This window comes from Pygoscelis adeliae, unplaced genomic scaffold (assembly GCF_000699105.1).
Source record: "Pygoscelis adeliae isolate BGI_AS28 unplaced genomic scaffold, ASM69910v1 Scaffold450, whole genome shotgun sequence".
Taxonomy (NCBI): Eukaryota; Metazoa; Chordata; class Aves; order Sphenisciformes; family Spheniscidae; genus Pygoscelis; species Pygoscelis adeliae.
Window position 1 is genome coordinate 340,905 of NW_008823923.1, and position 21,217 is coordinate 362,121.

The window sequence follows — 21,217 nt, forward strand, 5'->3', positions numbered from 1 at the left end:
TGAAAGGAAAAAGATCTTTTTGCACTGATGCAAAGGGAGGAACTGCAGCCTACTACTAGGTAATGACTTACTAGTTCACGTAAACTTTGTTTCACAGAAGAATTTTTTTTTTTTTTTAATGAAAATATGCGTTGTAACACCCAAGTGCTCTTTAAAGACTAGGGATTATAGTAGCATATGGCACTCAATGAAGAACCAAACAGAGATTTACTTCACGCTCCATTCTTCATTTAAGAGAAATTTTCAGCTTACACACACAGGAAAAAAGGCTGGCTTATCTCCCAACTCAGGTATAACAGTCGATTTTGTAGAAGAAAAAAAAGTTATTTTTGTTTATGTTACAGTTCTAATGTACCCATTACCAGCAATCTTGGTTTCTGATACAAAAATCAAAAATGGTTTAAGCTTAATTAAACATAGTATCTGTAGACAAAGACAAGTATATAAGAAAGTAGTTCATATATTATATGTATATTAATAAATCAGTCTCAATGCAGGTAAGCTTTGCCAGCTTGTTCCCATTTTAAATAAAAGCATTTTAATCCATTCTCCAATTGTGCTGAAGAACAATAAAAGCAAGAAAATCACAGATCAAACTATATCCTGTTAGTGCAATTGATATATCATAACCAAATACCAAGCCAGAAATTTGTAGTTAGGGCTGACAGCTCATCTGTTTCAGCAGAACTCATGCCACTGAGATGGTCTTTTTCCATTTCACAGCTGCTTTAAAATCAGACAAAACATCATCCTTAACTCTCAGTTTCTTCCCTTTGTCATTTCATACCACAGCTCTAAATTTTATTTAAACATCCTCCTCTGTTGCGATTACATCTCTCAACTTGTTGCAATACAAATTAGAAAGATACGTGCCAGCTTTTACTGTTATCAGCATAGTTTTCTCGCTGCGTCTTGATTAATTGTCTATTATAATAGATGAAACAACAGAACTTACATTTTGAGAGTCTTTTGTTTGCATTATGGAAGGAAATCTAAGTCCCCATAAAGACTTGCTCTTTTGCCATTATCATAATTACATGTTTTCAAACTAAACTATCATATCAGCACATTCACACTGCTGTGGTGAAGGATGTCAGGATTTTCATCATCAACTCTGTAGTCAGGTAATAGCCTGACTTGAGCCAGTAAGAGAAAATAATTCTCTCATGGAACTCAGTACACAAATATAAAAATAAAAGACATCTCTCTAAATGCAGAAAATACATGTGCTGGACAGTAAGAAACTGGAGACAAGAAGAAACAGCATCCATAAATGGAGTTCAGTGTGTCAGGAAAAGACAAAACATCTAATACTAAAATGTAGTCCTCGTTTAATGTTAGAATAAACAAGTGGAATTAATTTAATAATGAAGCACCATAATTTCAGCCTAAACTCTCTTTAGAAAACTCTGGTATCGTAGAAGAATTTAGCATTAAATATAAAGTAAGAATACATAACAGACACAGTAGGACACACAAAATATTGTGGTTCTAGGCATATAATATAACGAAGAAAAACCTCAGTCCTGCTAACTGTTTTGGCCAGGGGGTTGGTCAGTCATGGAGATTACTCTGGTGGCTCCTTGCAATCGCATTTCAACAGACTGAGGATTTTGCCCTTGCAGCAAAAACTGACTTTGCAGTCTGGCAGTATCATAATCCTCATTCCCAAGTCTGTCTTTGTTGACTTCTCATTCACCTGCCTGTAGCTACTTTATTCAAACAGGTCATGAAGAGCAGAGAGGAAACTATGCACCGAGTCACTCTCTCTTGTGCGACTGGCAACTTTCTTGCTCCACGTACTTCAGGAAAGCATGAAGTATCTGTCCCATCTAACCTTAGCTGTGCAGTGTTTCACTGAGGCTGCTATTAGAGGCTTCTAGAATGTGTAATAGCCATTCCTTCTGCTCCTTTCACACCAGCGGAGGCAGTGACTGCCTTCTCTTCTAGCTGTCAAATAAGCTGAATTCCGACAACCTCTGGGTAGCCTGGGTCCATAAATTCTGTTTTTCTGCTCAATGGGAGCTGCATCCAAACAACTACCACCACTAGAAAGGAAATGGTAGTGTGCATTCTCCACCAAATGAAAGGCTGAGGATAAGTATGTGTTTTTTTTTCTTTTTGCCCTTCCACTCTCTTGCACATTTTAGACTTGTGGGTTTGGTGTGGTTTGATTTGAAGTTGCTATGGCTTATCCAGCAAAGCCTTTTCTCCCTTTCTCTCACCCTAGCAGAAAGTCTACTTTCTTGTCTGCATCTCTTTGTACATCCTCTGTCTATTTCTATATTTTGGACTAAACAGTTAGTCTTCTGCTTTGCAGATACCATAAACCTGCTCCCACTTTCTGGCAGATACTCTAGGTGATGCATTTGCCACCAACACAGTCCCTCAGGCCAAGAGCAAAAAAGACTTTTGAGGACTCAACTCCAGCTTGTGGCAAAGTTGAGCTGCAAATTTTACATTGTGGGTGAACAAGAATAAACATGAAAAGTATCGTTACGTCCTTATCAATCTTACTCAGGTCTGAGATCTGTGAGTCAGGGTTTGAATGCAATTTTTATTCCTCCACCCCCAAATAACCTCTGTGGTTCACAGGGCAATTTCAATGTTACAGTGGATTTGTCAGATGCCTGGGCAGCTCTAAAAGTCATACATCAGGGAGAAGCAAGAGCGACTAATATTCATAAACTACTTTTGGGAAGAAATATTAGGTCTCTTTGGTCAAACTGATTCATCTTCTTTCACTTTGTGCTGATCTTCCACATTTACCTATCTGTTTAAAGAGTAAATTGCTTAACTGCTTTTAGTTTCCAGATGAACTTATTGCATCTGCATCACCTTCAATATGAGTGACTACTAACAACAACTCATCCTTGTTTTCCTCAAAGCCATTCAGCCTTTTCTCGAGTGCTGTTTCCTGTTTGCAATCAGATTTGAAGCACAGGATTCGGGGACAATTTATCTGTTTTCTGATGTTCATTGGTTTCTGCTCACAACAGGAAAATTAAGGAAAGGCAGAAGGAACACAGCTCGCTCATCTATCTCAACTTCAGTCAGATAAAACTTGATCTGAGGTTAACCTTGGAATTGATAACTTAATGGAACAGTTATTCAGCTGTCAGCTAAAGGTAAACAGGGGAAAAACAAGACCAACAGGAGGTAGGCTAGATATCTAAGAACCAGATGTGAGATGACTTTAACTATCGATACGTCACAATGTAATTTCAGCTAAACACGATACTAGTATTTACAAGATTTCATGACAATGTGTCAGTCAATGTCAAAGCATTCACATAGAAGAGGGAACAGGATAGAAACTCAGAAAAAACATTTCAACGCTAAAGAATCTCTACTTTCAATAACATCTCACATTTTCTTTAAAGTGCTATAATTAATTGGAGTGTAGACTCTTCAAAGCGTAAATGCATAACTCCCATTAACACTAATGGAAGTTAGACACACTCATCAAAGGGAGAATATACTTCTATCTTTACAGAAGTAATCAGTGTGTCACAAAGCTGTATTTTTCTTAAGTTATCACTCGCATGCTATGCAAGCTGAGTACAAAGGTTTGCATTCATTTAAATTCAAATTATGCACTTAGGAAAGATTTTTCCTTCACTGGAAGGACTGAATGCAGGAAATCAGGTTGCCATTATGTTTAAAAAAAATACATTGCAAAATGCAGTAAAAACAATTACCCTTATAATTAAAGATTGTCATTGTAAAATGTTTTTAAAAAATCCCATTATTGAAAGAACTTTTCACTACTGTTCTGGTAAAGATGTAATCAGGTGATTCCTGTCTATAGTCCCTTATTTAATACTCTCCAAGGAATCGTTATGATCTTGTCCACCAGCAAACTGTTTTGGTATATGTAGATTATCTATTTGGGGACAGACTTTGTAGCAGGGCCTGTTGCGACAGGACAAGGGGGAATGGCTTTAAACTAAAAGAGGGTAGATTTAGGCTAGATAGAAGGAAGAAATTTTTTACACTGAGGGTGGTGAAGCACTGGCCCAGGTTGCCCAGAGAGGTGGTGGATGCCCCATCCCTGGAAACATTCCAGGTCAGGTTGGAGGGGGCTCTGAGCAACCTGACCTAGTTGAAGATGTCCCTGCCCACGGTGGGGGGGGTTGGACTAGATGACCTTGAGAGGTCCCTTCCAACCCAAACTATTCTATGATTCTATGAACATGCAGTTATTCGTGTCCTAATAAAGACGGTGAACTGATGGTATTTCTAAAATAATAAACAAGTTCATACATACTTTTTTCATTTATTCAGTAAATACTCTGACAAAGCAGTAAGCTTTATCCCTTCTTGAGGAGTGGGGAAGAGGGAGGCCATGATCAACTCTCAAGGAAAGGACTTAGTCTTATAGATGCCTATCTCTCTTTTCTGACACTATTTGTTCATTAAGACTAACCACCCCCACAAAAATTAGAGCCCAGTTCTTATTCCAGCACAAGCTTCAACACTGTTTAAAAAAAGAACACAACAAAACATAACAAAACACCTTCCTGAAAAGGCATGCAACAAACCATCTTTGCCTGCCGTATCAAAGCAGAGTTTCCCTGTGGTCAGCACTGCGCATTTAGTAGCGCTGTCGGTGGCTGTTAAATAGTTTCTCGGTATCAGGTTCCTTATTTGGTAGAAGGCCAAATGCTTTTCCTGAGCCCTGAGCTCTTCACACTTGTCTAAACATCGACTAACACACAGGCAACTTCCAAACAAGGAATTCCCTAAATTCTTTCATACCTAAGAAAGAACAAATGCTATTTTGCAAAGTCTTATGTTTAAATTAGTATATATAAAAGCAACATAGTGAGTTGCAGGTGTTCAGCACTCCCGACAAATCAAGTTTTATGTTATTATGCAAATATTTCTTTTTTCTATTCCACAAATAAAACATTATAAACTGTTATTCAGCAGAGGCATTACATTTACTAGAAATAACAAAAACTCCCAAGCCTTTTTGAAATTCTAATTCAAAAATAATATCCATATATTCTGACTTCATTTAAACTGAAATATATCCTTTTTTGAATCTCCATAACAATTTAAAAATGTATCTCATTATGATAATGTACTGAAGTTCAGCACTAGGTACTAAAAGAACAGGTATTCACTGAGTAGCTACAGACATATCAATGTACGTAGTTCAAGTTATTGAATAAAATTGTTTGATAAGTTTTGCTCTGAAGCTTTCTATGTTTACTAAACAAAAACAGGAAGCAGAGAATAAGATGGATACTAAGTCAGTCTCCACAAATAGCCTTACTAAGTACTAAAATAACATTTCATTCAACACATTACCAGTGTTGGCAATTAGGAAATTTCATGGTTTTCAACAAAGGGACTGTCTTCAACATGGTGTTCAGAAAGTCCCACAAACCAGCCAGGACTCAAGCTATTCATTAATACGGTTTTCTTGCTCTCATCTCTGGGAAGTCTTACTCTCAGATAAAAACAAACTATATTTCAAAAGTAATTTTATTTCCTCAGAGTTTAGCCTTACCTAACCCAAAAAAGCACCAAGCAGTCACACAAACGAATGCAATTTATTGAACACTCAGACTTGTTCATTTTCGTAACGAGGAACAGAGTAAAAGATACTGTTAATTCAGAGTATATTTTAATCTAGTGGTGAGGCAATCAATGGCTGTGTGTTGCAGTACTCAGGATAGACACATCCTATACTAAAAAAATGTTTGGTTAAAATTAGTAAAAGATCACTCTGAAGATGGTAATGAGACAGAAAGCATTTAGCCCTGGAAGTCATATTGTCTGCCTCTACTTCTACTATATACCAAATGGGGGGGAGGGCGCAACGACAGTACCTGAAGTAAAAAAATCTGTGCATCTTCACTTTCAGCTCTTTTTCAATACTCTTTGCCCTCAGACATTACCTAAGTAGTTAAAAATATAATTTAGCTTTATAACTTCTACTGGAATAATACGGTAGAACTATTGTTATTATTTCCATTATAGTAACATGCATGGGCTAATCAAGGTCTTCAAAAATAGAGTTTTGAGGCCAAATTGTTTTCAACCAACAATTTACCACAATAGGAGCTCAAGAAATAGCTGGAAAAGAGAACGGAGTATTAAAACAGAGAGGAACATTTATGTAACACTTTATATGATCATTTTAAATTGCTAAAAAAAGAAAGGACTAACTTGCTGAAACAGTGAGTCCTTGCCTGTAGGAGGACAAGGTACAACGCTGGTATGAAAATGGAAAAAAGATAAAAATTCGTAACTTACATAAATTTCATCACATGTGCAGTTACTCAGAAAGCAAAGAACTAGCATCCACCTTTGAAACATCTCATAACGGGAGCCCATTTCCATATCTCTATACATCTGGAATCCATCAGAAATCAATGGAAATGCTGCAGGTTATAATATTAACTCTGCAATTGATTTCCATGCATGGAACGTGACATCATAGTTTGGGTTATTTATAACGTGGTTTGGGGCTGTAATTGAGAATATGGCTTGGAGCCTCCTTCTCTTAATTGCCCATAGAGATGACTAGAAAATAAAATATTGGAGAGTGCAAGCATTTTTATTCCAAATTAGAATAAATTGAAAATGTTATCTTTTTTTTTTTTTTAAAGAAAAGATTCCTCAGAATTTCAAATAGGATATATTGGAATACTTGTTTTTAAGTATTGAACTATTCACTCTGATAATACCAAAATACAGCATTTTTTCGTTAATAAAATAGTGTGCACAAATAATATAAAATACATTAGAATAACAGAGAAATGTCAAAATGAAATGATTATACTAAAGAGAAGATTTCAACATTTAAACAAAACAAAAAAATCACATTATCCAAAATGTGAGAAAGCTGAAGTGAACTATTTACACCTTTTTCACAAAGCTTCTATGCAACACTGCTTCATACAAAACTTGCAAGTGAAGACTAAAAAAAGAAATTGTCAGAAAACTTTTCTGACAAAAATATCTTCAGCCAACCATAATTGTCACTTTGAATCTAAATCATGCCAGGAGTACCTGAAAAGTTGCCTAGTGACCTTTACAGATGAGCTGTCTCAGTCAAGATCCTGGCAACAAATACATAAATATCTGAATCATCGTTACAGAATTAACAGACCCATTCTGGCAGACAAGACTTAGGACATAACTCCAGGTCTAAGAAGAAAAAGAAAAGAAGCTGCCTTCTTATTTTAGAGGTGGCTTCTCTAGGATGGGGTCAATAACTTCAAATACTTTTGAAGCTATTACAACTAATTCTCATGTAGTGCCTGCAATAAAATAGATTAACTTACCTGCTTGATGTTTATTTTGCTATTACTTACAATGAGGACTCTCAACTCCTCGGTTTTCATGGGCACATTTTTAAAGCTTCAAGTACTTTCAATTTTTACTTTCAAATTGCAATTCACAGACCTGCAGCAAACTTTAGGCTTCCAAGTAGCTTTACCTGAACTTAAAAATCAATATTCCACATGCAGAAGAAAATTTGCCAGCCATATGCTTAAAATAGGCTGCAAATACAGAAAGTACACTCTACATTTCCCTTTGAAGCACTTGTCAAATAAGATGGTCTTCATTTATCAAGTAAGTTCTCAACTACGGATAAAAAACCCTCTCAAAACTAAAGATTTGCTTTTTCCCTGAGGAGAAAAATAGCATGGAAGACCTCAGCAAAAACTGGGCTGAAGTTGAATCGCTCTCAGCATGGGAGACCAATATCTAAGTTCCGTCAAAAACCTGATTGTTTCTCCTGGTCCCCTGTTTTAGCAATTTTATTTTAACAAAGTGCCCAGAATTTAATTATCTCACTAGAGAGGCTATGGGTTTGTTATTAATGGATCAAAATCAATCTGTGTTTACAGATTTGGCAAAGCGATACATAGTTGCTATGATGATTACTAGTTGGAAAATACCGCGCACAAACTGCCTAGAAACTTTGTCAGACTGGATAAACAAGCAAATACCAAGTTGCCTCTGGTTCATCTCAACTCTACAGTCTCGTACAGACAGTATGGGGGCCACATCTGATTTCTGCAACAGTAAATTAAAAATGTAATTAAATCAGACTGTCAAAAATGTAATAATTTAAAGTTTATAGCACTTTTGTTCTCACTGCACTTCACACATCCCCAAATGAAGACATAACTACAATTGTAACACGCAACTTTTGGCCAGACGAAATGGCAGGCAGGTCGCCCCACCGGATGCTCCTGAGGCACTGTGTCAGCAGGGTTAGGCCGATAGTATGGCTTTGGTCCAGTTTCGGGGCTGGCCACCTGAGTGATACATCATGAGTGCCTTTAGCACCAGCCTTACGTCTCCTGCTCATCACTAGGGCCAGCTCTTGCCTCTCAAAGATCAGAAACACTACAATTAAGTGGAAATTCTCACTGCCTACACGTGTCTTCCCAGAAGCTGCCTGGAGTTACAGAATAAAGAGATGTCCTTAATGGGAAAGACATGTCCTGTCGCACTGATGAAGCGCTAACAGGTCTCTGTGCTCTCCATTGGACTGTCCCTTCATTTCTGCCTCTGCTTTCTCTTTACCCCATTGTTTTCCTTTTTTCTCATTATGTTTTTGTTGTTACTTGTTTTATACTTTTACTCTGTAGATTTCTTCCTCCAGTGCCTTTCCCCTCTAATCCTGATGTACCTAAAAGGAATAGGTCCAAATTGCAACAGGATGCAGTTTGGATCAAAACCATGTAACACTTGTGCCATCTCCTCCTGCTCAACACAAACACTTCTTGGGAGAATTTAACAGAACTGATGCACCGAATAGACACTTGAAAGAAACCTAAATATGTGACCTAAATATATATAGAGATATAGTCACTTTCCCAAACATACTAAAACCAAAAGTCCTTTTGCATCACACTGAAAGAGATAACAAGCAAAATTATTCAAGTACCAACCACATTTTCATATGAAGAATAACCTTGGCCTGGTACCCATTTCTGTGTGTCTGAACTGCCTTGCCACACTGAGGTAGAGGATCAGTTCATACATTTAAGAAAAAGAACACATGGCACAGAAAGCAAAATAGACCAGGGAAATGGATGAATGAATGGCAAATATGAGTCAGTGTCTCTGAAATCTGCCATTTGAACAGGAAAAGAAAAATCAGAGAATACACAATGGAATCAACTAAAGAGAGCAAAGAAAAAAAAAAAGGACTAAAGGTGTAATAAACATATATATGTCCATAGATACATATATGTATATTTAAAAAATGCAGTTTTTATGGATCCATTACGTAAGCATTTAAGCAATCCAGAATGGTATACAAAGCCCTGTTTTTACTGCCTCTTAATTCAAGGAAAAAACAAACAGACAACAAAACATAAGGATTAGAAATGTAAAACTTTGGGTTTTAAAGATAACTACTTTAAACACTGTACAGCTTACTAATCTGCCACAAAACACAACTGAGCACTTGTTAAAGGGCTGTCTATTTAGACAAATAAGTAAGAAAATGGAAGAAAATTAAAAGGAATTGTTTTAGATAAATGAGAACAAGGCAGAATCGGCCATCAGCACTGCTGCGTGCAACTATGACTGAGGGTATATCCTCCCACGCAGCACTCCTTTGAAGAGAATCAAGTTGTTGATGAGCAAATTAGAGCTGACTTAAATGAGCCTATAAGAAGGACCATAAAACCAGCTGCACGTATAAACAGCAGCTTCCAAAGGAAAAGTTAATGGGTCACTACAAACCAAATCCATGGGGAAAGGACTACAGCTCCAGCTGGGCAGCAGGTACCCTTCTGCTCAGGGGCAGTGGGGAAAACAGAACAAGGAGGCACAGGATGAAAAGAATACACTTCGCATGTACATAAACCTGCTGATGCATAAACACATACATCTCTGAAGTCTTCATGTATAACAGAAAAAAGCGTGGCATTCCGGAGGGAACTCACAAATCTGTTGTATAGCACCCACTGTCTGTTATCATTCCAAAACTCTCAACCCACTGTTCAGGTTTGCTCACATAGTAAAAATATTTGTCCTAGAGGGTAGCATCCTAAGAGTAATGGTGTAGCACATCCAGTTTATACTTGCTCATATTAAGGACTGCTTTCTTAGTCAAAAACGTGTTACTGAGAAAAGGTCTCCCTCTTTCACGGACATTGCTACGGTAACTGGAATAGTAACCTTAATATGTGCACTACACTCAGGAGGCTTTTGCTTCAAACAAACAGCGAGAGCTAGGATTTATTAAGTGTCTGGTCCACCTTCCTAGGGGTTCACATACAGAATTACTGTACTTAACCCTTCAACATTAGGTTGCTATCTATAAATATTGCTTGGAAAATGTAAACCATTCTGCTAACCTCTTTCAAAATACAATACCTTATACAACAGATACTTAGAAAATATTTACGTAGGCAGAGTGCAAGTATATTGATCTCTTTGTTAAATTCTTAATGCTTTGGGTTGCGGAGTAAGGCAAAAATCAATAGGGACATAAATTTTAAGAAGGATTGCAATGATTAGCTGTATTTTTGGCTAAAGGTGGCAAAAGGTAGTTTGATCTCCCACTAGTTGTAATACTTGATTTCATTTTCGTAACTTATATCCCAATCTGTGGATTTTGTCCAATCCCCATAGATTTCAACAAGCATGGAATCAGTCTACATCTTACTGAAAACAACTAGAAGTAAGTTGTTACAAGAAATAAAGACTCTTCAGGAAAATAAATTTCAGGTACTCTGTGGAGGAAGTAGTGGGGGGAAAACCAAACCAAACCAAAACAAACAATCAGAAAATAAATGCCCAGGAAAAAAATTTTGCAGTCATTAATGGTAATGCTCAAGTGAAGAAGGGAGCTACAAGACAGCGTAGAGGTCACATCTAATACAACGGTGTATTAGTGTACCAAGAATATTGGTGAAGGAAGGGAGATTTCTAAAGAGGTGCACCAAGAAGTCATTTACAAAATACAACGGTGACACAAGTTAATGGCCCTGAATACATAGTGCTATTTAATGCTTGTTAACAGTCATTAACACTGGCACCGGTATCGATGTAGCAATGGGTCTTAACAGAGTTGATCTGAGTGGAAATTATCCAAGATCTACCTCTAAGCAAGCAAGTCATGTGGCACCTTAGAGACATCAATAATACGGGAGCAGAAAGAAATACAGTGCATGCAGCAGATCCTATATAGTGTGGTCAGGCAGGGAAGGTCAGTTAGAACAGCCACAAAGTAACATCATTTAAAAACTAGACTGCATACAGTCTAGAGGAAAAAATAACTGAGGAAAAAACTCTATGACCGGTGAAACAAATTTTAATGAGGAGGACAAAACACCTTTCTGAGCAATAGGCTATACAACTGCTCATCCTCAGGGTGGAGAATCAGAGGATGAAAGGAACGGTAATGCCCTGGCCTCCTGCCCACAGGGGAGAGCTCTGCTGCCACCCTGGTGAGTGTCCCACAGCTGCAGAGCCACAACATCCAAACAGGTGAGACCCACTCACAAGGACAAGTCTCTGAATCTGAACCACAAAAGCATCTCTGCTTCATGGAAGAAAATTAATATTTGCTTTGTGATAATGATTATTCATGAAAAAGACCATCTGTTTTCTGATAAATCCCTATAGAAATGAGATGAAATCTCCACTTCCATGCAGAAAAAAGTATAGGATTTTCCCTATCGTTTTTAAGGGTGCGTGTTACACTCATGCACAGTTGCAATCCAAATTATTTCATGCTTTATTTGCAATCCTACCTACAATACGGCATAAAATAATTTGGTTCAGTTTCTATTTCCTGTTCACATTAAAACTTTTGTAGCTTTATGCACCTCACATTATTTATCTTCTGCTTTACGTGCACTCTTCACATGCAATATTTAAGAATAAATTCATTTTGTAACATGAGAAACTCGGAGAAAACCACACCAAAGAGCTACTGCACCTGAACTTTAAAAAAAAAGAGAAAATAAAAATTCTTCCTAAACCAAGATTGGCCATTGTTTGAGGAGCCACAATCCTGCATCAAGGGACACAGCAAGGCACGTTGTGCCTGGTACCAGGGGTGGTTACCTCTACAACCTTAGCCTGAATGGCCAATTACCCATCTAGAGCTGGCTTGTAGGGAAGTCTTCAGCATCAGCGCAAATACAGCCCCAGATTCCTCCATTCAATTCCCTAATGAGAGAATTGAATCATTCAATCCATTTCGCAACAACATTGTTTAAACTCTTTTGTTTAACAAGTTATTTTAATAAATCAGTGGAACGGTATGAATCAAAACTTTTATTCCCCTTTTTAGCAGTTTCTGAGAGAAACTTCAGCCAGCCTGGAGACACTCTATGTATCTTTTCAAATTTTCTGGGAATTTTCCAAAACTTACTCTTCAGACTTGGCAAAAACTGGGTGTGTAATTCATACCACTGCTAGAGTTTTATGAAAGATTTTTAGCTAAAAGCCTCCAAAGATTGGAGCCCTATTGGGATTTTTTTTTTATTTTTATTTTACATGCTGCTTTTCCCGGCACCGGGAATCAAAGTCCAACCACCCTCTGCTGCATTTCAGAAATAAACACTTCACACTGAACCACAGGCAACAAAACAATTCCCTGGCCTGGCTTCCAGCTTCAGGCTCTGTACAGATAGATTCAGATAAATAATGAAAGCTATATGCAGAGCTGGCAAGAGCACCACTGTACGTACCTCTCTCCACTTCTGCACAAGTCCCTGACAAAGCGTTAATGCATCATATCACAGCCTAAATATCTGAATGCCAAACACAGCTCCTGCTACACCGAAAATGCACTTGTGCACAGTGGCTGCATTCCAGCCTGGCCACTTCAGGCTCTCATCTCATTTAGGGGAGAGGTAAGAAAAAACAACATAAGACTTCACTCTTAATAATATCTATCATAAATTACAAGAGTAATACCAACATATATAGATATGTAATTCTAATAGAGATATTTGTCTGTTTATTGATTCCAACTCAGCAACTTTCTGGAGCAGAATCTGTCTTCTTTTATTGCTCAGTGATGGACTGATATCTTGCACTTGACCCATATCCATTGGCAAACATCACAACATGTTCAGCTCTGATAAACAAAGTTCCTATTTGCCTCGTGCACAGGAAAAGCTTCCTTTAAAAAGTGCCAAATGTTTTAAACCATAGTTTCCTGCACAAAGTTGGCACAGGTGGTACTGTGGAATTTGTGTGCTGTGCTTCCCAAACCACTTCCATTTTTATCATCCACAGTTTTTAAAGCAATTTCAACCATCTTCATGCCAGGTTTCCCAGACTCACTTTTTACTTAATTTTTCAGGATAGACAAAAGCCAACAGAGACTCAAGGAAAGCACCAGCTCAAGCAAAGGCCACTGTCTACACATTTCATTCCCCAGGTGATAAAGGCAGTGTACAGCATGAGAAAGATGCTAGGTACAACCACAAATAAATCTATGGGAAGCCATTGTCTCATTTGCTCTTTAAGGAAACCAAACATGTTATAAGAAGCAATACTACTTCAGCCAGGTTAATATCTTTCCATGCTAACTTCAATACACAGTCTACAAAATATTGCAGTGAAGTGACTCTTCAACTGTAAAGCAAAAGTGGTTTAATATTTCCTTAAAAAAAAAAAAAGAGAGACTCTACTGAACACAATAAATGTTTGCAAAACAAAATGTGAAGGGGGAGAGGGATTTCCTCCATAAACCAGTCCCTTGGTGTCACTGATGTGTCAAAAGGGTAGGCATCACCCATTCTTTTTTTCCTCCATGCTGATAAAATTGAAGTGTGAAACTAAATAAAGATATCCACATCAGAACTAGTAAATATTACTCAGAAAATGAAAGCCATGCCTCTGCTGAAGCTAATACAGGAAATCTGGAAACAATATAAAAACAAAAATAAAACAAGTAAATACAAGAACTTGAGTTAAAACAAAACCAGACATCTATTGCCTAGATACTGTTCTCAGGGCACAGTGAAAATATTTCTGACTTGGGATAGAGTGGTTTATTATCATCTCCAAAGAAACACATTAAAACTGTAAAAGGAGAAAAAAAAAAGCATTGAAGAGTCTTTGCCTTGAAAACATATATGTATGAAAAATTATTATTTGCTTTGGAAATTAAATCCAAACAGGTTATACCTGCTGAGATTGCTGGCACAATGTGGGATTTTATGCTGGACAAATGATAAGCCTCATTCAAAAACAGGGGTTTATGACAAAAGGAAGAGGTACAAATACATGTTTTCTCCAGAAATCGCTCATCAAAATGGTGCATTTATACTCATCCTGATTAGTCAAAGAAAAGAACTGTGTTTGCCAGGATGACACCAAGGGACAAATCTACCCCCAACTATTTTAGAGTTTTCTGTATCATCTGCAGCAGAGGATGTGAGCATCAACTGCCTCCCCGCGTCTGCCTCCCCTCCACACACGCTTTAGCAGGGGAGCTGCGGTTCCTCTGCAGGGGTCTGGACAGGGCAGCGGTCGCCCATCTCCGGCAGCAGCCGCCAGTTTGGCAGGCGGCAGCATGGCAGTTTGCCAGGCATGGCAGCCTGCCCTGGCAGCCGCCTGCTCGATGCACAGAAAGTGGATTAGCAGCTCCTGTCTGACAAGGCACAGGAGTTTACAAGGGCTAAAGGCAGGGAGAAGGTTGATATGTGGAGAAAATGCAGCTTCTGCATGAGGCAGGAAACCCTTCTTGAAACACAAGTTGCCACCTCACCCCCTCCAGGTTCTTTCCCTTGCCACAAGGGTCAAAGTCTTCCTTCCCCTATTGCTTCTGACTCCCCACGACTTCCTTATTTTCTGTCCTCCTCTCAAAGACAGAGAGGGCTCCTGCTTGTGAGATGAGTCTGTTTTGAAGTGTGGGGTCCTACAGGAGGAGGGAATCTCTGCTATCATCTCTTGCCCTCCCGAAGATCACTGCCCTCCTCAAAGTGCCACTGAAAACCCTTCCCTCTACACTGTCACCTGCCACCTCCCCAGTCCTCTTCCTCACTACACCAAAATCTAGGCTCTTACATCAGGCCTGTGTTTGCCTGCAGAGATGTGATGCTGCCCAGCCATACACGTTACCCTTCACTCTTCCCGTGACACAGTGTTGCAAGAGTTACTGAGTACAGGAACAGACAGCTGCTCCAGAGGCAGGCAAGACAGAAAGAGAGAAATATTTATTTTACCAACTCACGATTTCAGCAAAGCATCTTACAGAAGTTTTACCTTAAGCAGATGCCTACATCCCTCCCTGCTCCATAAAGCACATACGCATGTACTCGGGTGCTAAAGCTCAGCAAAACACAAGACAGGATGCCAGAGCACAGCCTGCTGCAGGCCATCGTTCAGACTTCAGGTCCTTCTCCGACACTTTTCATTCAGATATATGAAAAATATCATGACTGTGCTGACTATATACCCATCTGACAGAATACAAGCAAGGAGCCAATGAACTCTATCACATATAGGAAAGGTTGGCAAAGATTATCTAAACAGCAAAAATGCAAGGAACTCCATATTCACAGGAGGAATAAAGGCAAAGATTCAGAATTTTATTGTCATTAACAGCCAGAGTCCCTGATAATAAGAGATGCAAGTACACCACCAAAGATCTAGGGATTAGACTGCAAACCTTTTGAGCCCTCAGTATTTCTCACAGGCCAGCATACATATTTCTAAGTAACTTAACAGAAACTAAGAAAATATCCTGAAAAAACGCTTCAGTATGGTTCAAAGATCCAGCTGCAGACTGCTGATATTGGCAGATAAGCAGTGATTCATACATTGGTTTATGAACAGCTAATAGAGCGATGATACAGTTGTTGTTGTCACTGATACAGCTACTTCAGAACTATGCCCTAATACATCACATATTGTGACCTCCCATTAAATGTACTGTACTAGCACCCAGGAGACATGTTCCTAAAGCAAACTGTGGTCATGAAATGAGATGCTATGCCTGACCTGAAGCAGACACTGGTCCTTGTTGCAAAATGGTGAGAATCCAAGACAGAAGCAATATGAGATACATAAAGTCTCTTGACGAGTTTTTTCAGCAAGGAAAAGCATAGGGGAAGTTTAACTGCAGTGCTTTCTTAAATTTAGTTACTCTGGATATTTTAAACTACATTGCAGTTTTGTACTTCGACTTAAGGAAACCAAGCTGTTTTGCCATCTAATGCGAAGCCCTTATCAGTAGCAACATGCTGTCAGATTTAAGTACTTTTATTATTCACTGGCAGCATTTTAAATTCTCACTTCCTATTAGAACACCTGAAGGTCAATAATGCTAAGGGAAGAGGAACTCTCATTTAACATCTTCAAAACTATGCCAAGCAACTGGAATGCTTTCTGAAATCAAACGCTCTTTCAGATAACAGGGATTGAACTGATTGATGGTTGTGTATGCTCTCCACGATGTCCTTTTAAATACAGTTGAAGCGATCAGATTTATAATTGAAAAAGCTTAGTAAACTACTAAGTTACTATTTTCAAGAAAAATACTAGCCATCATCCATGTTTTCTTTCTCTTTCCTTTGTAAATTCTTACAAAAAGAGACAAAAATCCAAGTCAGGTTTGAAAAATTTTGCCTTTGAAGTAAAACAAAAGAAATAAGAAAAAAGGAAAAGGAGGAAGAAATCTGAAAGATACTTGCATAGGTACATCCTCAAATCACATGAAATGTGAATATATTTTGCCACTTTTAAAACTAGCTCAAAATTTTTCTTTTTATTTTCTTTGGCAACCGCTGATTATCTCAGGTAAGGAACAACATTTCCTCTGCAGGTTTAAACATTTGCATAACTATTAACTTTGGTGGCAAGCACGTAAAATTGTGGACTCAGTTTCAAGCAGAAAAGGAAATGGACTGTAAAAACTTCTGTATGTAAGATCTCTTCTTATTAAAGAGTAGACTACAAATAACTACGTGGGGATGATTTTTGTAGTGGAGGAACTTGCAAACGGGGAAGAAATAACATTGTGTTTGGAAGATAATGCTAGAGAAATTCAAACATCAGCATGGAAAGTTTCGTTAAATGGCATCAGTTAAATACTAGACCTTACCTAAGAACACAATGATTCATCCAGCACTTGAAACACTTAAATCAGACATTTTTCTGCAAAATATGCTCTAAACCCTGCAGAAACTGTTTACAGCAGTAATCACTTTTTCAACCTCTATTCCCATCCCTTCCCAGGAGGTCAAGATGATAAAACTTTCAGATGGATACAAATTATTCTATCTCAAGAGGAGCAAAAAGTAGTAATAAGTACCTACTTATTTTCCACTAAAATCTTCCTGCACAGAGTCCAGAAGCACTTACCCTGCCAATATCCAAAGAAAGTGCCAAATGCTCCCCTCCAGCTCCACAGTAATGAATGCTGAATATTAAGTTATATATTTCATTCTCCATGCATATAATGCCACCACTGTAATGTTACCATGCCAGGAAAGAAAATATAATCTTATCCTAAGTCTTAAAAATAAAAACAGAAGCAGGAAGCAGAAACGCTGCTTTTGCAAGACTCCTCCTCATTTTGTTTATTGTTTAAGATATTTATTTCATTGACCATACTGGAAATTTTCAAAGAAAATGAAAAAAAAAAATCTATACATAATTTTTCTGTGTTTATCACAAATACTAAACAATTAGTAAAACCCTTAATTATCCCAACTTTTTCCTCTATTCCAATACACACACATACTCTAATAAGAAAAAAGTCCATTCTTTCCCTTATTTTGTACCACTGGACTTCATCACTTCTTTGGCAAATAAACACAGGAAAACACGTAACTGCAAGCTTAGGAGTTCTCCTATTGGCTGAGAAAAACATTACCGCAGAAAGACTGGATATTATTACGACTGTGCTGCTAATAAAACACAGGGCCTTTCTCTATTAAATAGTATTTCTAATATTATTTTCAATAGATGGAAAAGTTCATAACTGTACAATCTCATCACTTTTAGACTAGATTGCTTACAATCTCTGTTTTTCACGATACTAGTAAAATTATCATCCATCGCATGAGTTTCTTAAGATGGATTTTGAACACCACAAAAGAAAACTGTATCTAAGCAAGTGTTTAGCACCAAATTCTGTTTCTTTTTACCATACCTGGAAAACTCTTAAAAGAAGCTTTTATCTTATCACAGGCTGTAGAACAGAGTTTAAAAATACAATAAGCTACATGTTTCATAGTATCAACAATATTTAACGTAACTCAATCCATAACCCTTTGGTTTTATTGTCCTGGGTTTTGAAATTAATAATATTTTCATGCACAGAATATTACGTGCATGTTATGAATGGCTACTAGTGTTCTTAGATGAGTAACCTCACGGAGTTTTTGAGTAGCACGAGTGATGTATAGAACTAGCATAAGGATCTTCTTCCATTGCGTACTTGCCTGCTTTCAGTGACCACTTTAGTTGACAATACTGGATCTGCAATAACTTTATTTGACAATTAGGAGCAGTATTTTTCAAGTAGGGTGCGGTCAAAAGCAATTGCTTTGTGAATTTAACAGATATCAACAAATCCATCAAAAACTGCTTTAGGGTTTAATTAGCCAGTCTTAACTGGAAAAGTTTTCTGCCGAACACAAGAAACTGTTCCTCTTGGCCATAGCATTGTTCTGGCTTTGCCTACTAGCAGAGTTTTTGGCACTGATCACAGACAGAAACCTGTCCAAAGAAGAAACTAAGGGCATCTCAGCAACTGTATGGTCACTGGAGTAGCTGGGGGAAAAGGAGTGGCAGGAAACTCAGTTGAGCCTCCCCTCTCTTACCCCTAAACTACTGGATAACAAATAACTCAACACCAGAGCTGGGCCTGGAAAAAAAGACTGACCATACTTCTCTCCCTTTTTATCCTTTGTTTTGACATGCACTTACCCTTGTTAAGCCAATTTCATTCTTTAGAATAGATCATAAAGCAACAATTCAATTCAATCATATAGCTTCCTACAAATGAAAACCAGTTCTAGTTATTACTGAACACCAACATTGATTAATATAATTGAATCATTATTTCCTGTGCAAAGTTATTCTGAATTTACATACACAGTCACCAGACTTCCAAACTTCCATAGAGCACTCATTAACAATACTTTATTTTGCACAAAGCCTAATGTTATTCCTTTGATTATAACACCTGGAGTAATACAAAGATCCAACTATAATGACACGAAACAGATGGTCGCTACTGTGTTATTTGTACATTTCTTGCAAACAGAAAGAATGGGAACAATCCATGTGATCAGGAGAAAAGGAGTTCAATGAGTTGAAAAAGAGAGTTTTAATTTGTTTTCTTTTTTACATTAAAACTGCATAATTCTTTGGGAATCTGCATACCATTTATAAATCATTTAATAAAGTAGAACATTAAATACAATTTTTAGACATCAGAAAATGACTAAGAGCTGTACAAGAATATTGAAATATTTAAGAATCCATTACAGATGTGAAGAGTCAGAACCAGTTCTCAAATCCCAAAGTTCAGATATTAATAGAATAATTCAATTTTCTGAATTGATCTTTTTGTGAATCCATAAACAAGATCCAGTTCTTAAAAACTATTCTACATCACTGCCTCCAACTGAGTGAGTAGCATAAACAGAAAATTTTAGTGGGTTTCTACTAGACAGAGCTTTAAAATTAGAAAGCTACTTCAAAAATTAATGAAACAGACGTGATCCAGAACTACAAGAAAAACCCGGACACTGGCCAATTTCAAGAGAGTTTGAAATTTTAACTGATTCTTTCTCAGTGCCTGGATAGTGATACCACTCAATATTCAAAATTATTACCTAGTTTCAAATTATGCGAGAGATTATGCACTTACCATTAATCCATCTGGCTTCTGGATTATGAACTATGAACTCTTTTCTGAAGAGATCTTCCAAGGACAATCTGGTTTCTGAAGAATTTGCGAGTTCATCTAAAATAAACGTAACAGGATCATTTTAGGTAGTTATTAAAAACAATATATTCAGTGTAGTTTTCAAAATATTGGAATTACAGAACCAAAATACATAGTTCAAAGATCCTGTCGAAATCAATAACAATACCTTGCTCTTGTTTTTTTTTCACTACAAGAAAACGTTCCATTTTTCATCAGTAAAGCTTCAGAAAACAAAGCACTGGTACCTTATAGACAGGACAACTGAAGGATGTAGTGCTTGGCTATTTATTACACTGGGACTGTAGTGGCAAAGCTCATTCTCCCACAGCCTTACACCACAAGAAAAGTCTGATTACAAACCAATACAAAAATTTCCTGACAGCCAAAAGATGTAGGCCATATTGATCACCTTCTACAGATGGAAACCAAGTAAAATAAAAAAAAAAAAAACCACCAAACAATTTCACCTAGTCTACAAATTAAAATGTAAAAAAAAAAAACAATTCTGTATGCACATTTTATAGTCTGTGCTTGCTCTCTAGTGATAAGCACAACGTAACATTTGGCTAACAGCCTCGTGTTTTTCCCAAACATGATAGAACCCAGGAATATTGTGCTTCTGAACATTAGCCAACACTGATTTTCAAAACAAAAAAATAAGTTGCCAGCTCCTAAAACCATCTCCATGCTTCAGAAAAGAAAAAAGAAGCTCTGCTAAATTCTACTTTTCTTGTGATGTAGCTTAAATAAATAATCAGTAGCAGAGATTCAATACTGAACTGTCACAATAACATGTGAAATCAGAGGTACTCTTAAGGCAAAAGTTTTGCTATCAAAACACAAAGTTTCCAATGAATATTCACTGATAGCAGCTCTGCACTTCACCTAACTGCTTTAGGCTATTTAGGAGAACAGCAGCTGCCAAAAGCTGTGTTATCCATTGCCTCTGCACTAGCAAAAATATGCACCTATGCACTTCCTACACAATCAACCAGCCAGATGCCCAGTCAGGTCTTTTAATCATTTTATCATTATTGGGCAGGTTTGCCATAGATTAGATTACTGCAGTATTTCTCTGCTCTACGAGCTTTTCCCTCCAATGTGTCGGGCATCCAACTTCTCTATGAGAGGATCTTTTTGTTAGTCAGATTTTGTCGTTACAGATTGCTGATATTAAACAGCTGATGACAAAAAAAACACAAAAAGGAAGCCTACAGAGGGTGGAAGCAAGGACAGGTAGCCTGGGAGGAATACAGAGAAGTTGTCCAAGCAGCCAGGGATCAGGTTAGGAAAGCTAAAGCCCTGAGAGAATTA

General features: G+C 37.6%; 1 protein-coding gene across 1 annotated transcript in view; it reads right to left on the reverse strand.

Annotated features, from left to right (window-relative positions):
* The window catches only part of DPP10 (dipeptidyl-peptidase 10 (non-functional)), a 240,836-nt gene that overhangs the window by 210,871 nt on the left and 8,748 nt on the right, over positions 1 to 21,217 (reverse strand). The window contains exon 2 of the mRNA XM_009320704.1: positions 19,844 to 19,939. Within this exon, the coding sequence (XP_009318979.1) occupies positions 19,844 to 19,939 (96 nt within the window). The remainder of the gene's footprint in view (positions 1 to 19,843; positions 19,940 to 21,217) is intronic.